We start from the raw sequence: 16,912 nt of genomic DNA on the forward strand, positions 1-16,912 counted from the left end.
TATAATTAGAAAACAGATACTATTTTGGGTATTAAATTTAAGGATAAAATGAAGCCAAGTCCACATAACGTATTTATAGACACCACAGCACAGAGCAGCCGGTCCAGCTGCACCCAGTGTCTGATGCTTCTGGCTGAATCTCTGTTCTCCAGGGGAACAGACTAAGCTCCTTTAGGGCAGGGACCACATTCTGGTCGGCTCTGGATTCTCCAACACATGCACACCCTCCACTCAAAGGGCCACTCATAGAATGTGTTGAATTCAATTAAACGAGAGAACAATTTTTAAAAAAAGTTAACGACGACTGCTAAGGTGACATCTGAACCCACATGTTCAAACACTGCTATTCTTACCCATTTTCCAGTGAAACTACTGGAAGGAAAGGGGACAGAATTAAACCAATTAATAGCACTAAAACCTCCAGGCCTACACTAAGGAAGAATCACACCATGTTTAGCCAGTGAAAATGACTAGAATTTAAAACATATTTTAATGAGAACACTTTCTCACCATCTTTAAATAGAAATGACTTGCACTTTCTACTCTGAAGCTGCGAGGCCATCAGGACTTATTCACTTCCTGGTCCGTGGGGTTCTGAAGCCACCCCACCACCAGCTCTCCAGTGCTCTTGAGGCATGTGTTGGACATGTCCTCCTCTGCTGGGAGACCTTGTGGCAGCTTCAGGGGCTTGATTCTGTGACATAAGAGAATGCTTTTAGAGTTATACTAGGTAACACGTTTTAACAAACTGCTGGAATAACAAACAACAAACCTTATCAAATGTTTAACCACTTTCAGTTTTGCATTCACCGAAGGGATATTCTTGTGAACTTGAGGAGTATGTGCCTACAAACAAAGGAAACAATGTCATGGATCAATTTCAAAAGCACAGATGGTCGCATGTTACAGGGAAAGGTTAAGGTGTAGGCTCATTCTGTCTAAATCAAACTTCCAAACATATTACATGAAATAATACATTTAAACAAAAGAAATATTAAACATACAACTTAAAGTTTTAAAAGTGGAAAATTTAAAGCAAATTTAAACAACACTAAAGATGACTAAAATAGTTACATACTTTTTGTAACCCAAGCATCTTTATTATATCTTTCTCCCAATATGGACGTCTTTTTGTGCTTTTTATTCTGGTAACAATATGCAGTTTATGAGGTTGCTGTGGATCCCCACCATATTTTTCATGATCTTCAGGTGAAGGCTGGAAAACCTAGAAAGGAAGAATTATAAATGGTAAAATTTCAATCTACACAGCTTCTATGTACCTCCTTTATTTTTTTTTCCTTAAAAAAACTTCAAACAACTACATAATGATTTCATCCCTAATAGTTCTATAATCCTCACCCTCAAATTGAACATTTCTACCAGTCTGATTACTCAGATAGATGGAGTCTAAGAATTTCATACACTAAGAAAAATACGACACAGGCAAGGTTTTGTTTTGTTTTTGCTTGTATTGAGAGAAAACCAGGAGCAACCAGATGACACTAAAGAGTTCAAATGTCAAGAGAATATATTGCATTATATGAGCTGGACCTTGGGCTGCATCCCCTCCCCCATTCAAGGAGGGGGGCAAACAAAAACTTACAATGACAATAACACATGAGTATTAAAAAAGTATGTATTGGCTGCAACCCCAAATAAGGATGTATGTATAACACTATTTGTAATACTGAAAATTTTAAAGACCACATCTATATTCCTCAAGAGAATAGCTAAATAAATTATGATGCATACATTCTAAATAAAACTAAAAATAATATAACTAAATAAGATATGATGCAAATAAATTATGATGAATCCTACTGGCTATAATGCTACCATTAAAACAAGTAAGGTTTACTACCTTTGTAAGTACTAACATTGAAGGATGGTCATAATATATTCTTGAGCAAAAAACACAAATTTCCACACCATTGTGTAACAGGATCTTGTATTTGTTTCATCTACACCATGATGAGTGTGTATATATGATGTATTCTGTAACTACTGATCCTAAGAATATGATCCTAACTTCTATTTTTTATTGTTTTTAACATCTTTATTAGAATATAATTGCTTTACAATTGTGTGTTAGTTTCTGCTTTATAAGAAAGTGAATCAGCTATACATATACATATATCCCCATATCTCCTCCCTCTTGCATTTCCCTCCCATCCTCCCTAACCCACCCCTCTAGGTGGTCACAAACCACCGAGCTAATCTCCCTGTGCTATGCAGCTGCTTCCCAGTAGCTATCTGTTTTACATTTGGTAGTGTATATATGTCCATGCCACTCACTTCATCTCAGCTTACCCTTCCCCCTCCCCAAGTCCTCAAGTCCATTCTCTACGTCTGTGTAGTTATTCCTGTCCTGCCCCTAGGTTCTTCAAAACCTTTTTTTTCAGATTCCATATATATGTGTTAGCATACGGTATTTGTTTTTCTCTTTCTGACTTACTTCACTCTGTATGACAGTCTCTAGGTCCATCCACCTCGCTACAAATAACTCAATTTCATTTCTTTTTATGGCTGAGTAATATTCCATTGTATATATGTGCCACATCTTCTTTATCCATTCACGTATCGATGGACACTTAGGTTGCATCCATGTCCTGGCTATTGTAAATAGTGCTGCAAAGAACATTGTGGTACATGTCTCTTTTTGAATTATGGTTTTCTCAGGGTATATGCCCAGTAGTGGGATTGCTGGATCACATGGTAGTTCTATTTTTAGTTTTTTAAGGAACCTCCATACTGTTCTCCATAGTGGCTGTATCAATTTACATTCCCACCAACAGCGCAAGATGGTTCCCTTTTCTCCACACCTTCTTCAGCATTTATTGTTTGTAGATTTTTTGATGATGGCCATTCTGACTGGTGTGAGGTGATACCTCATTGTAGTTTTGATTTGCATTTCTCTAATGATTAGCGATGTTGAGCAACCTTCCATGTGTTTGTTGGCAATCTGTATATCTTCTTTGGAGAAATGTCTACTTAGGTCTTCTGCCCATTTTTGGATTGGTTTGTTTGTTTTCTTGATATTGTGCTGCATGAGCTGCTTGTATATTCTGGAGATTATTCCTTTGTCAGCTGCTTCGTTTGCAAATATTTTCTCCCATTCTGAGGGTTGCCTTTTCATCTTGTTTATGTTTTCCTTTGCTGTGCAAAAGCTTTTAAATTTCATTAGGTCCCATTTATTTTTGTTTTTATGTCCATTTCTCTAGGAGCTGGGTCAAAAAGGATCTTGCTGTATTTATGTCATAGTGTTCTGCCTATGTTTTCCTCTAAGAGTTTTATAGTGTCTGGCCTTACATTTAGGCCTTTAATCCATTTTGAGTTTATTTTTGTGTATGGTGTTAGGGAGTGTTCTAATTTCATTCTTTTACATGTAGCTGTCCAGTTTTCCCAGCACCACTTACTGAAGAGGCTGTCTTATCTCCATCGTATACTCTTGCCTCCTTTTTCAAAAATAAGGTGACCATATGTGTGTGATTTTATCTCTGGGCTTTCTATCCTGTTCCATTGATCTGTATTTCTGTTTTTCTGCCAGTACCATATTGTCTTGATTACTGTAGCTTTGTAGTATAGTCTGAGGCCCAGGAGCCTGATTCCTCCGGCTCCGTTTTTCTTTCTCAAGATTGCTTTGGCTATTCGGGGTCTTTGGTGTTTCCATACAAATTGTGAAATTTTTTGTTCTAGTTCTGTGAAAAATGCCATTGGTAATTTGATAGGGATTGCACTGAATCTGTAGATTGCATCAAGTAGAACAGTCATTTTCACAATGTTGATTCTTCCAATCCAAGAACATGGTATATCTCTCCATCTGTTTGTATCATCTTTAATTTCTTTCAACAGTGTCTTATGGTTTTCTGCGTACAAGTCTTTTGTCTCCTTAGGTAGGTTTATTCCTAGGTATTTTATTCTTTTTGTTGCAATGGTAAATGGGAGTGTTTCCTTAATTTCTCTTTCAGATTTTTCATCATTAGTGTACAGGAATGCCAGAAATTTCTGTGCATTAATTTTGTATCCTGCTACTCTACTAAATTCATTGATTAGCTCTAGTAGTTGTCTGGGAGCATCTTTAGGATTCTCTGTGTATAGTATCATGTCATCTGCAAACAGTGACAGCTTTACTTCTTCTTTTCCGATTTGGATTCCTTTTATTGCTTTTTCTTCTCTGATTGTTGTGGCTAAAACTTCCAAAACTATGTTGACTAATAGTGGTGAGAGTGGACAACCTTGTCTTGTTCCTGATCTTAGAGGAAATGGTTTCAGTTTTTCACCATTGAGAACGATGTTGGCTGTGGGCTTGTCATATATGGCCTTTATTATGTTGAGGTAAGTTCCCTCTATGCCTACTTTCTGGAGGGTTTTTATCATAAACGGGTGTTGAATTTTGTCAAAAGCTTTTTCTGCATCTATTGAGATGATCATATGGTTTTTATCCTTCAATTTGTTAATATAGTGTATCACACTGGTTGATTTGCGTATACTGAAGAATCCTTACATCCCTGGGATAAACCCCACTTGATCATGGTGTATGATCCTTTTCATGTGCTGTTGGATTCTGTTTGCTAGTATTTTGTTGAGGATTTTTGCGTCTATGTTCATCAGAGATACTGGCCTATAGTTTTCTTTTTTGGGGACATCTTAGTCTGGTTTTGGTATCAGGGTGATTGTGGTCTCGTAGAATTTAGGAATGTTCCTCCCTCTGCTATATTTTGGAAGAGTTTGAGAAGGATAGGTATTAGCTCTTCTCTAAATGTTTGATAGAATTCACCTGTGAAGCCATCTGGTCCTGGGCTTTTGTTTGTTGGAAGATTTTAAATCACAGTCTCAATTCAGTGCTTGTGATTAGTCCCTTTATGTTTTCTATTTCTTCCTGGTTCAGTCTCGGAAGGTTGTACTTTTCTAAGAATTTGTCCATTTCTTCCAGGTTGTCCATTTTATTGGCATATAGTTGCTTGTAGTAATCTCTCATGATCCTTTGTATTTCTGCAGTGTCAGTTGTTACTTCTCCTTTTTCATTTCTAATTCTATTGATTTGAGTCTTATCCCTTTTTTTCTTGATGAGTCTGGCTAATGGTTTATAAATTTTGTTTATCTTCTCAAAGAACCAGCTTTTAGTTTTATTGATCTTTGCTATTGTTTCCTTCATTTCTTTTTTATTTATTTCTTATCTGATCTTTATGATTTCTTTCCTTCTGCTAACTTTGGGGTTTTTTTGTTCTTCTTTCTCTAATTGCTTTAGGTGTAAGGTTAGGTTGTTTATTTGAGATGTTTCCTGTTTCTTGAGGTAGGATTGTATTGCTATAAAGTTCCCTCTTAGAACTGCTTTTGCTGCATCCCATAGGTTTTGGGTCGTGTTTTCATTATCATTTGTTTCTAGGTATTTTTTGATTTCCTCTTTAACTTCTTCAGTGATCTCTTGGTTATTAAGTAGTGTATTGTATAGCCTCCATGTGTTTGTATTTTTTAGATTTTTTCTTGTAATTGATACCTAGTCTCATAGTTTTGTGGTCAGAAAAGATACTGATACAATTTCATTTTCTTAAATTTACCAAGGCTTGATTTGTGACCCAAGATATGATCTATCCTGGAGAATGTTCCATGAGCACTTGAGAAGAAAGTGTATTCTGTTGTTTTTGGATGGAATGTCCTATAAATATCAATTAAGTCCATCTTGTTTAATGTATCATTTAAAGCTTGTGTTTCCTTATTTATTTTCATTTTGGATCATCTGTCCATTGGTGAAAGTGGGGTGTTAAAGTCCCCTACTATGACTGTTTAACTGTCGACTTCCCCTTTTATTGCTGTTAGTATTTGCCTTATGTATTGAGGTGCTCCTATGTTGGGTGCATAAATATTTACAATTGTTATATCTTCTTGGATTGATCTGTTGATCATTATGTAGTGTCCTTCTTTGTCTCTTATAATAGTCTTTATTTTAAAGTCTATTTTGTCTGATATGAGAATTGCTACTCCAGCTTTCTTTTGATTTCCATTTGTATGGAATATCTTTTTCCATCCCCTCACTTTCAGTCTGTATGTGTCCCTAGGTCTGAAGTGGGTCTCCTGTAGACAGCATATATACGGGTCTTGTTTTTGTATCCATTCAGCCAGTCTGTGTCTTTTGGTTGGAGCATTTAATCCATTTACATTTAAGGTAGTTATCGATATGTATGTTCCTATGACCATTTTCTTAATTGTTTTGGGTTTGTTATTGTAGGTCTTTTCCTTCTCTTGTGTTTCCTGCCTAGAGAAGTTCCTTTAGCATTTGTTGTAATGCTGGTTTGGTGGTGCTGAATTCTCTTAGCTTTTGCTTGTCTGTAAAGGTTTTAATTTCTCTGTCAGATCTGAATGAGATCCTTGCTGGGTAGAATAATCTTGGTTGTAGGTTTTTCCCTTTCATCACTTTAAATATGTCCTGCCACTCCCTTCTGGCTTGCAGAGTTTCTGCTGAAAGATCAGCTGTTAACCTTATGGGGATTCCCTTGTATGTTACTTGTTGTTTTTCCCTTGCTGCCTTTAATATTTTTCTTTGTATTTAATTTTTGATAGCTTGATTAATATGTGTCTTGGCATGTTTCTCCTTGGATTTATCCTGTATGGGACTCTTTGCGCTTCCTGGCCTTGATTGACTATTTCCTTTCCCATATTAGGGAAGTTTTCAACTATAATCTCTTCAAATATTTTCTCAGTCCCTTTCGCTTTCTCTTGTTCTTCTGGGACCCCTATAATTTGAATGTTGGTGAGTTTAATGTTGTCCCAGAGGTCTCTGAGACTGTCCTCATTTCTTTTCATTCTTTATTCTTTATTCTGCTCTGCAGTAGTTATTTCCACTATTTTACCTTCCAGGTCACTTATCCGTTCTTCTGCCTCAGTTATTCTGCTATTGATTCCTTCTAGAGAATTTTTAATTTCATTTATTGTGCTGTTCATCATTGTTTGTTTGCTCTTTAGTTCTTCTAGGTCCTTGTTAAACGTTTCTTGTATTTTCTCTATTCTACTTCCAAGATTTTGGATCATCTTTACTATCATTACTCTGAATTCTTTTTCAGGCAGACTGCCTATTTCCTCTTCATTTGTTTGGTCTGGTGGGTTTTCACCTTGCTTCTTCATCTGCTGTGTGTTTCTCTGTCTTCTCGTTTTGCTTAACTTACTGTGTTTGGGGTCTCCTTTTCCCAGGCTGCAGGTTCGTAGTTCCCGTTGTTTTTGGTGTCTGCCTCCAGTGGCTAAGGTTGGTTCAGTGGGTTGTGTAGGCTTCCTGGTGGAGGGGACTAGTGCTTGTGTTCTGGTGGATGAGGCTGGATCTTGTCTTTCTGGTGGGCAGGTCCCCGTCTGGTGGTGTGTTTTGGGGTGTCTGTGGCCTTATTATGATTTGAGGCAGGCTCTCTGCTAATGGGTGGGGTTGTGTTCCTGTCTTGCTAGTTGTTTGGCGTAGGGTGTCCAGGACTGTAGCTTGCTGGTCGTTGAGTGGAGCTGGGTGTTAGGTTTGAGATGGAGATCTCTGGGAAAGCTTTCGCCATTTGATATTACGTGGAGCCGGGAGGTTTCTGGTGGACCAATGTCCTGAACTTGGCTCTCCCAACTCAGAGGTACAGGCCTGACATGTGGCCGGAGGATGAAGACCCTGTCAGCCACACAGCCAGTTACGTGGGGAGTTTCTTGCCTTTTGGGAAGTCTGAGGTCTTCTGCCAGCGTTCAGTAGGTGTTCTGTAGGAGTTGTTCCACATGTAGATGTATTTCTGATGTATTTGTGGGGAGGAAGGTGATCTCCACATCTTACTCCTCTGCCATCTTGAAGGTCTCTCCCTTAAATTCTAGATATGATTCTAACAATTATATATATATGTGTATGTGTGTATGTGTGTGTGTGTATATATATATATATATATTTATTTATTTATTTATTTATTTATCCTTATATGTATAAAGGTGTCAAAAACATTAGGTCAAGAGTCATACCTCTGAGGAATCAGACTGAGGAAGGCCAAAAAAAAAGACGGTACTTTAATCAAAAAGGATATTATTCAATCATTAACTTATCCACAGAGGGTTCACATTACATTGCTAAATGATGAAAGCAGCTGGAGAAGCATTATAGCCAAGATGATGCACATCTTCAAAAATATTTAACAAAAAAGTTAGCAGTATTTGCCTCCAGGTGGGTAGGATGAAGGGTATTTTCCTAGAGATTTTGATGGGGTAGGTGCGCCAAAGAAAAGGAGAGAAGAATTAAAGAAATGGTGTGAGAAGCATGAAATATTCAGGAAAAGTAAGTGGTTCTGTGTGACTAAGGTAGAAAAAAACAGGAAAAGCAATGCAGGGGGAAAGTTAAACTAAGCTTAACTATGCTGAGTCTTTAGAAATTTCCAGAATGGATATAAGGCTACTGGAGGTTTGAAGCAAAATGACATTTCAAAAATAGATTCAGAAAGAAAACTCTTTCAAATGAACTGGAGGTGGAGACTGATACAAGGAAACTCAGGATGCACTTAGAGCCATGGTTTAAGAGTCTGAATTACAGCAGCTTTAACAGAAAGGGACTGATGTGGGGACTTTAGGTAGTAAAATAGATGGATTTGTGGTGGGTGAGGGAGAAGATAGGGTTGATACTGACTCAGAGGTTTCTAGTCTGGGAAATCAGGTAGAGGATGGTAGCATTAACTGACATCACTAATACAGGACAAGCACCCTCTTTTAGTTTGGTTGTTTGGAGGACAACCTCATTTGTAAGACAATGAGTCTAATTTTGGATAACTTGAAATACCTACGGGTTATCTAAGCAGCAAGGTCTAGAAACTACAGGAGAATACAGGAGTAAGTTCAGAAGATAGGCAAAGGGCTGGAGATGCACATCACAGAGTCATTTCTATGAAGTTTAAAAGTTTTCATGCTCACTACAGCCAGCTATCAAAATCACTCCCCCCCACATTTTAAACAAATGCTAACATCAGTATCTATCATTTCTTCCAGAAGTTTACAGTCTAAGGAACATGAAAACATATAAGACAATGCAGTTGTGGACCATGACTTGAAAAAAAAGAGATTTCTGATAAAAGAACATCAAGCACATTAAAGGTATCTAAATAGTCAATGGTAATACTATTTTAGCTTTTAAAAAAATCAGTGGAGAATGGTGGTTACCAGGGACTGGGGGGAGAAGGTATGAGGAGTTACTGTTTAATGAATACAGAGTTCCAGTTTTGCAAGATGAAGCATTCTGGAGATGGTGGCTGTGATGGTCACACGACAATATGAATGTACTTAATACCACTGAACTGTACACTTAAAAATGGTTAAATTTTATGTTGCATGTATTTTACCACAGTACAAAAAAATTGGAGAAATCAAAACAAAACAAATCTATTGGGGCTTAGTCAGTGTTTTCTAAAAGAATGATAGGTAGACACAAATCTAGCAGAGAAGAAGATCCAAATTAGCAATGGCTGATAGAGAAAGTAAAAACCAAGAGCCACACAGACAGTCTGAGCAGGAGGAAGAAATGCTGTTTCCTCAGGACAAGGGTGATATGAAAACACAAGATATCAAGGGAAAAAGCCATAAGCAGGAATAAACAGATTCTGAGACAAAAACCCAGTACTTAAAAGGTCAGTGGCACATCTTTATTTTTAATAATCATTTACATAAATCCTACTATGTTTAATTTTTTTTAACTTTATTTTTAAAATTTTTATTGGAATACAGTTGATTTACAATGTTGTGTTAATATCAGGTGCACAGCAAAGTGAATCAGTTATACATATACGTTAGCCACCCCTTTTTTTAGATTCTTTTCCCATATAGGCCATTGTAGAGTATTAAGTAGAGTTCCCTGCGTTATACAGTAGGTTCTTATTAGTTATCTATTTTATATACAGTAGTGTGTATATGTCAACCCCAATCTTCCAATTTATCCCTCCCACATAAATCCTACGTTTTAAGCTCTACACTTCTACCTATACCCACAAATAATTTAACGTGAAAGTTTTCAATATTACAAAAATTGGTACCTTTCAAAACATAATGTAACAGGGAAGAGAGAATTCTGACTCCATGTTGGTTCTGTTTCTTTTACTTTAACCTTTGCTTTTCATTGCTTTTGTTATAGCTGTAAGCATAGATAATGGCCTGCCACAAGGAACCCTGCCCCTCTGCCTGTTAAAGTAAAAGGCCTTTGTTCAGCTCAGACAGACATTCTGACCCTGCCCACCTGTGAATGGCTGCAGAAAAGAAAAAGTTAACACATCCCTTCCCCATGCAAGTCGAGGGAAGAGATTTTGCAAGACAAATGGCCTTTTTACTTTACTTCCTCACCTCCTCCCCGTCTGTTCTATAAAAGAAACTGGCATCCAGACCCCAATAAGATGGTTTTTGGGTACACTAGTCCACCATCTTCTTAGTCTGCCGGCTTTCCAAATAAGAGTCGCTATTCCTTGCCTCAACACCTCATCTCCCGATTTATTGGCCTGTCCTGTGGCAAGCAGAATGAGCTTGGACTCGGTAACAGTAACATGTTTTTCAAAAACAGTAACGTAAAAACTTACTTTATCTGGAATTCTTGACTTCGTAAATTTGTGACGAATCCAATCTGTACAAACAAGGGGCTCCACACCTTTTGTCACCATCTAAAATATGCCATAAAACATTTGTTTTTTAGAACTCTATCTAGTGCAGAAATCATAAACTACCAATTTTTAGGTGACAAAATCTGTTCTCACCTAACCTGTAATTATTAAACATTTATCTCGGCCCCCTAGCTGAATGAATACATCTCATCTTACCACTAACATAAAGAAAAAGCACATTAAATATAAACTTCTAGACCAGCAGTTGGCAATATTTTTCTGTAAAGAACCAGACAGTAAATATTTCCAGCTCTGGGGCTACACAGTTTCTGCAGCCAAGTCTCAGCTCTGCCACAGCAGGGCAAAAGCAGTTGTTGACAATATGTAAACAAATCGGTGTGGCTACATTCCAATAAAACTTTTACAAAAATAGGTGGTGGGCTGAATTTGGCTTGTAGGTTGTAGTTTGTCAGTGTGCTCTAGACAACATACGATAATTCAGCTTCAGCAATACAGTGTAAAAGAAAGCCAAAATGAGTTTCCAGTTTTCTTTCTAGTCCCAAGAATGCCATCAACTCCTGTTTCCTGTCTCTTGTTCCCTTTCTACAATCTTCCAGTCATGTTTCTCTCAGGCTGCCAAAGAAAAAGGATTCACTGCTAATCCTTCATACCAGGAAACTCCTCTGGGTGGGCAATAATCATTCCCTTCATGCCCTCCCTGTACTGCAGAGATGGTATAAACAATGGGAGAATAAGCAGGAGGGAATTGGGGGTTAGGGGAAGACTGGTGAAAGACGTGGGCTTTGACATACCAGGAACATTGGGCCTCTAATCCTGCTCTGTACTTACCAGCTGTGACATATGAGATACTTATCCTCTCAGAGGGTCGGTTTCCTCGGCTATAAAAAGGAAATAATACTTACCACCCAGGATTAATCTGAGGTTAAGGTAAGTGTGTAAAGCACCTGGCATTATTATTATCTAAAGGCAGCAGCAGGTCCTATCTAGACTCTGGACCTCATGAATAGATTAGGCTGCAACAACGAAATTTCTAGAAGAAAGACTGGAAGGAAATATATGAAAGTACAAACATTAATGGTCTCTGGGAAATTGTTTCTCTACTTTCTGCTTTTCTACATTTTTCTAATTTTCTATTACTGAAAATGGACTCTTCATAACTGAAGGAAAAAAAAAAATCTAAAACTTTCAAAAGATTAAGGTGGGCCATGGGGAATCAACACTAGCCATTTTTTACCAGCATTTTCTCCAGGAAAAGGTCTTTTGTGATTTCAGATCTTTAGGGATAAAACAGCAGATAAACCACAAAAAAAATTAACCCTCAACATTAAAAAAAAAAAAAAAATATATATATATATATATATATATATATATAAAGAAACTTAAAATTTTAACTTGCCTGTATGTTTTGTTAATTAGAAAAGAGAGAAAAAGTTCTTAAGGAATAGGAAAAAAAAAAGATAATTCTTGAAAAGAAATACTTACTTGTAGTCTGCCTGGGGGCCTCTGAACTATTGAGCGCAAAATCCCTGCCATGAGTGTGGTGACTGTTCTCCTTAGGGGCTGTGAGAAGTAGAAAACAGATCTGTGGGTCAGGTATGTCTTAGAAATGGATAGCTCAAACTGAAAAACTGGATGAAGTTTAACAGCAAAATCTTGATTGTTTTAATACACTAAGGACAAGAATGAAGTTATAATAGATGTTTCACTGAGAGTTCAAGAAAACCATAGGAAGTAATTATACATTAACCATATCCCATTTTCACCAAAGAGTTAAATTACACCCTAGGCTGATTCAACAAAACTAGGCAATGGAGGTTACTATCATTTAAAAAATCTTCAACAGCGAGGGCAGATATAAAGAATGCTTTGTTATAGGATCAAAAAAAAAAAAAAATTAAAGAGCTGGAAGGGACTGAAGAAATCCAAACTCCTAATTAGAACTGACAACCCTCTTACTTTATTTATGAGGAAAATGAATCCCAGAGAGTTCAATCATTTACCGAAGGGCATCCAGCTTTCAAGAGAGTATATGGTCTGGAACCCAAACCTCCTAATACCTAGTCCAGCACATTTTCACTAAATCATAACACCCTTCTGTTAAATAAAGCAGAATGTTCTTTTTTGCTTATTTATATTTTTAAACTATTCTTAACGAACATGCATGGCATTTATAAACTAAAAGTCATATTTATTTAGACACAAAACAATTATAGCCTACTATGCTGACTTAAACTGAATGCAGAAAGATTAAGTTCATGAACTACATGTATATTTTGGATAGGTTACTAAATTTGTATGTTTCAATTTTTCCCCCAAAGAACAGAAAGAAAACAATACCTATCTTGCAAATGAATTACTCTGAAAACACCTAAAACAGTACTTGGCACATAGAAGCCCTCAATAAATGGTAGTTTTTACTATTATACTATCATTAAATTATTACAAAGCTATAATAAGAATACCCTAACATGCCAAAATAGGGCAAGTGTTGTATTTCAGTGTTCACCAGATTCTGGCTCACGCAAGCTCTGCAGGTCTTTCCTGTGGTGTGGACAAAGCAATGAAGCTACTGGAATCAATGCAAGATGTCCCATTAGAAGGGCCTGACTTCAGAAAAAGTCTCAGCAACCGAACCAGTCTCTCAAAACTAATTACATATCAGTTTTCGAAGAGTTAACTACTATATCCTTAGTGCCCTGAAAGCAAGAATTTTGTCTTGTTCATCTTCTGCTCTTAGCATCTGGCACACCATCTGATGGACAGTAGGCACCCAGTGTTTGTTGATGAATGTCTGAATCAGTTAACGGGTTAGATCCATGGTCCACTCAACTCAGAATTCAGAAGTACATCAGAATTTCATACTGCCATTCGGACTTCAGACCTCAAACATTACAATACAGCAGAGCAATTTCTAGTTCAAATCATCCAGTCTGCTTGGCTGGTTGTTTAGATCCTTTGTATCAAGGCTTCTTTAGAAGAGATGCTTAATCCTCCGTCCCTCCAATCAAATAGACAATGCTAAATTATTTTCTCTACCATACTCATTCCTCCCAAGTCAAGCGTTAGGTACTAACCCAACTTATTTAGCTTCACTCTTTGTTAAATCTTTCTCTTATCATTTAGATTTCAACAGGAGCCTCCTAACTGGCCTTCCTGCTTCTATTCTAACTTCCCCAAGGTCTTTTCTCCACAGCAGCAATCATCTCATTAAGTCCGAAATCAGATAATGTCAACTCCTCTGCTCAAAACCTTCCAATGAGCCAGGTTTCTCATTATCAGAGTAGGAGGTTACACACAAGCCAGAGAGGAAGGTTACAATGATGCATGTGATCCAATGACAGAGGATTAGTGTTGGAACTCATGTTTAGCTTAATATAGACATGATGGATATAGAAATAATTATAGATACATATACACACATGGGTTAGCTCTGTTAGCTGAGAGGACCTAAAGGCAATGGCATCCCAGTAGCGATGAGCATGCCCAGTGCCCAGATCTTAGTTTCTAATAGCATTCTCTAAAAAAAAGAACCAGGACTCCTTGGAGAAATGGCTAATTATAGGGCTGTAGCAGGGAATATATAATGCTGAGTCTGGAGCACCTAGTGCTAGAAAGGAACTACTCAAAAAATCAAAATGATGGGGGTATGTCAAAGGGACCAGAAGCCAACTGAAAGAGCTCCCAGTGGCTACAGATGAAATAATATGAGCAACAAAATAATTAACAAAGTATTGGCTTATAATCCAAAACATAAACTAACCATGAGTCCATACTGATATAAACAGATGAATAACTTAATTAATGAGAGAGAAGAAACAAATCTCCCTTACAGAAGAATTTCAAATAATTTATGTCGATACTCCCCTCTCAAAGAGGTGGAGTAAAGCTATCAACCCTGAGGCATGGGCTACGCTTAAACACTTGCTACCAGAGTATAGTATAGAAAGGGGGGAAAATACCTTTACATTAGAGGAAACTAACAAGCACTACGTCATCAAGGTGATCAAGATTAACATCAATTGTGATAAAGGTAAAGTTGATAGCATGTATCCTTGATATGATGGAATGAGAATGGCACTTCACCTCTATGTCTTCCTTCCAAAAACCCCTAACACTTCTCTAACAGAAAAATATCAGACAAACTCCAATTGAAGGACATTGTACAAAATACTTGACCACTACCTCCTCAAATACCTGACTGCCTTGAAACTGTCAAGGTCATCAAAACCAAGGCAAGTCATAGTCAAACTGTCATAGTCAAGAGGAGCATTTGACAACTAAACATAATGTGGTATCTTGGATGGGATTCTGGAACAGTAAAAGGACATCAGGTAAAAACTAAGAAAATCTGAATGAAGTATGACCTTTAGTTGATAATGTATCAATACTGGGTCATCAATTATAACGAATGTACCATACTAATGTAAGATGTTAGTAAAAGGGGAAACTGGTGTGGGGGTATGTAGGAACTCCATACTATTTTCATAACGTTTCCATAAATCTAGTTACTCCAAAATTAAAAGTTTATTTATTACAAGACTAAAAAGCTCCAATGCCTCTCCATTTCAATCAGAGCGACAGCCAGTCCTAAAGCCCCGCCTTGAGGACTTCACCTCCATACTCTTGCTCAATTGCTACACACACTGGCCCCGTTGCAGGTCCTGGAGCTTGCCAGGCAGGCATACTCCCTTGACTGGCTGTTCCCTCTCCTGGAATGCCCCTGATATCCACATAGTTAACTCCCTTACGTCCTTCAATTTCTGGCCTAAATCTCATCTTCTCAATGAGTTCTACCCTGATTCCATTATTTAACATTTTGACGCACACTACAATTGTCAGCACTCCCAATCTCTCTTACTCTCCTTGATTTTCTTTCCATAGCATTTAACATCTTCTAACATAATTTAATTTTTTGTTAGGTTTGTGGTTTATTGTCTGTTCCCACCCAACAGCATGTTGGTTCCACAAGCACAAAGATTTTAAAATTTTCTTTTGTTTTAGGCTTGCTCTGTCTATTCACAGATGTATCCCAAGCATCTACCTAAAGCAGCACTGCCATGTAGCAGCCACTCATTTAATTTTTGCTGAATCAATGAAGTGTCATTTACATACTCCAGAATGTGTGACAGTCAAAAGTTGTAAGTTTCAATAAAGGTTGTTCTTAATAATTAGGCACATAACTCTTGGACCTTGAAGCAATTATACTGTCTTTCACCGTACAATTAAGTTTCTCTTGCAAAGACACAAAAGCAGGAAAATAAATGCACCATATGAGAAGTATGATCCCATTTCCATTAATTAAAAAAAAAAAAAAGGTGTCTGTGAATGTGTGTGTAAACAGAGAAAAACTCTGGAAGGCTATCAGAGAAACGTTAGCATACCCAGGGAGAGGAGGGTTGGCTACCAGGGCTATTTCCGCCCCTCCCCGACGTCCCACACCCCCGTAATGTCTGATAGGTTTGTTGTTGCTCTTTTACAATGACCATGCGTGTAACTGTTCTTTAAAAATAACTAATTCCTTTTCTAAAGAGACATAATGGTAAATGGTGGGGGGGGAGCACTACTGAAAATGCAGAACATAGGATTTCCCTTTCAATAAATCGACATCTCTGAAGGCAAGAAATGTCTCTTTGAACTCCTAATGCCTTCTAGGCAGGCGTCCAAAGTGCCTCTTGGAATAAACAAAACTAAACAAAAAACTGCGGAACAAGCAGCTCTGGGTAGGTGGCGATCAAAACGCGGTTGCAAAATCACGGCTTTTAGTAAAACGGTAAATATTTTAACTGCCAACTTCAGAGGATTTACGTTCTAAAATGCGGCAATTTTTAAATTAGGCAATTTTGTATCTCCATCAACAATTCAAGTTAGGCTGACCCCAGTGGAAAGCCGAAGTTATGCATAAAGCAGAAGCACACAAAATGCTAAAACATACTTGACTTCCCTTTCCCGCCAGACTGCCCAGCCGAGGCTGCTCTGCCCTCGAGCTCCAGGAGGCGGGGCTCCACATGCCGCGTCCCGGGATTCCACAAACTGGGAAATGGGATCCAGCCGGCCAGTGGCTTTTCGGGAGCCCAAGGGACAGTACCTGGACGTAGGCCCATTCAGGTTACTGTGACCCGTAAACACAGAATCGAATGGAGAAAATCAATTCGCATCTGCATAGGGTTCCCAGATATGTACTCCTGGCAAAAATGCACTACTTTCGGCCACTCATTCCCCACTCACCAGCAATTCCTAAATGTCTTTCAGCCTGAAGCTCACTACTCGGGGGAACCGGAGCAGAGAAAGGACCCAGAGTGCCACACTCAAACCCGGCCGTCACA

The 16,912-nt window shown here is 37.9% G+C and overlaps 1 protein-coding gene across 9 annotated transcripts in view; it reads right to left on the bottom strand.

Annotated features, from left to right (window-relative positions):
• The window catches only part of MRPL30 (mitochondrial ribosomal protein L30), a 58,917-nt gene that overhangs the window by 29,081 nt on the left and 12,924 nt on the right, over positions 1-16,912 (bottom strand). For 7 of the 9 annotated variants that reach the window (XR_014254196.1, XR_014254197.1, XR_014254198.1 and 4 more), the window contains exons 1-6: positions 16,522-16,904; positions 12,072-12,149; positions 10,548-10,628; positions 1,079-1,225; positions 773-846; positions 511-694 (exon numbers count right to left, since the gene is read on the bottom strand). Coding sequence is in view for 2 of the 9 variants with exons in the window: in XM_082427380.1 (XP_082283506.1) it covers positions 562-694; positions 773-846; positions 1,079-1,225; positions 10,548-10,628; positions 12,072-12,149; positions 16,522-16,596 (588 nt within the window). In the remaining 7 variants the exon portion in view is untranslated. Of the gene's footprint in view, positions 1-452; positions 695-772; positions 847-1,078; positions 1,226-10,547; positions 10,629-12,071; positions 12,150-16,521; positions 16,905-16,912 lie in introns of those variants that run through there. The other 2 variants (XM_082427380.1, XM_082427381.1) reach the window with 2 other exon arrangements.

The sequence above is a fragment of the Balaenoptera physalus genome, assembly GCF_965194825.1.
Source record: "Balaenoptera physalus genome assembly, chromosome: 15".
Taxonomy (NCBI): Eukaryota; Metazoa; Chordata; class Mammalia; order Artiodactyla; family Balaenopteridae; genus Balaenoptera; species Balaenoptera physalus.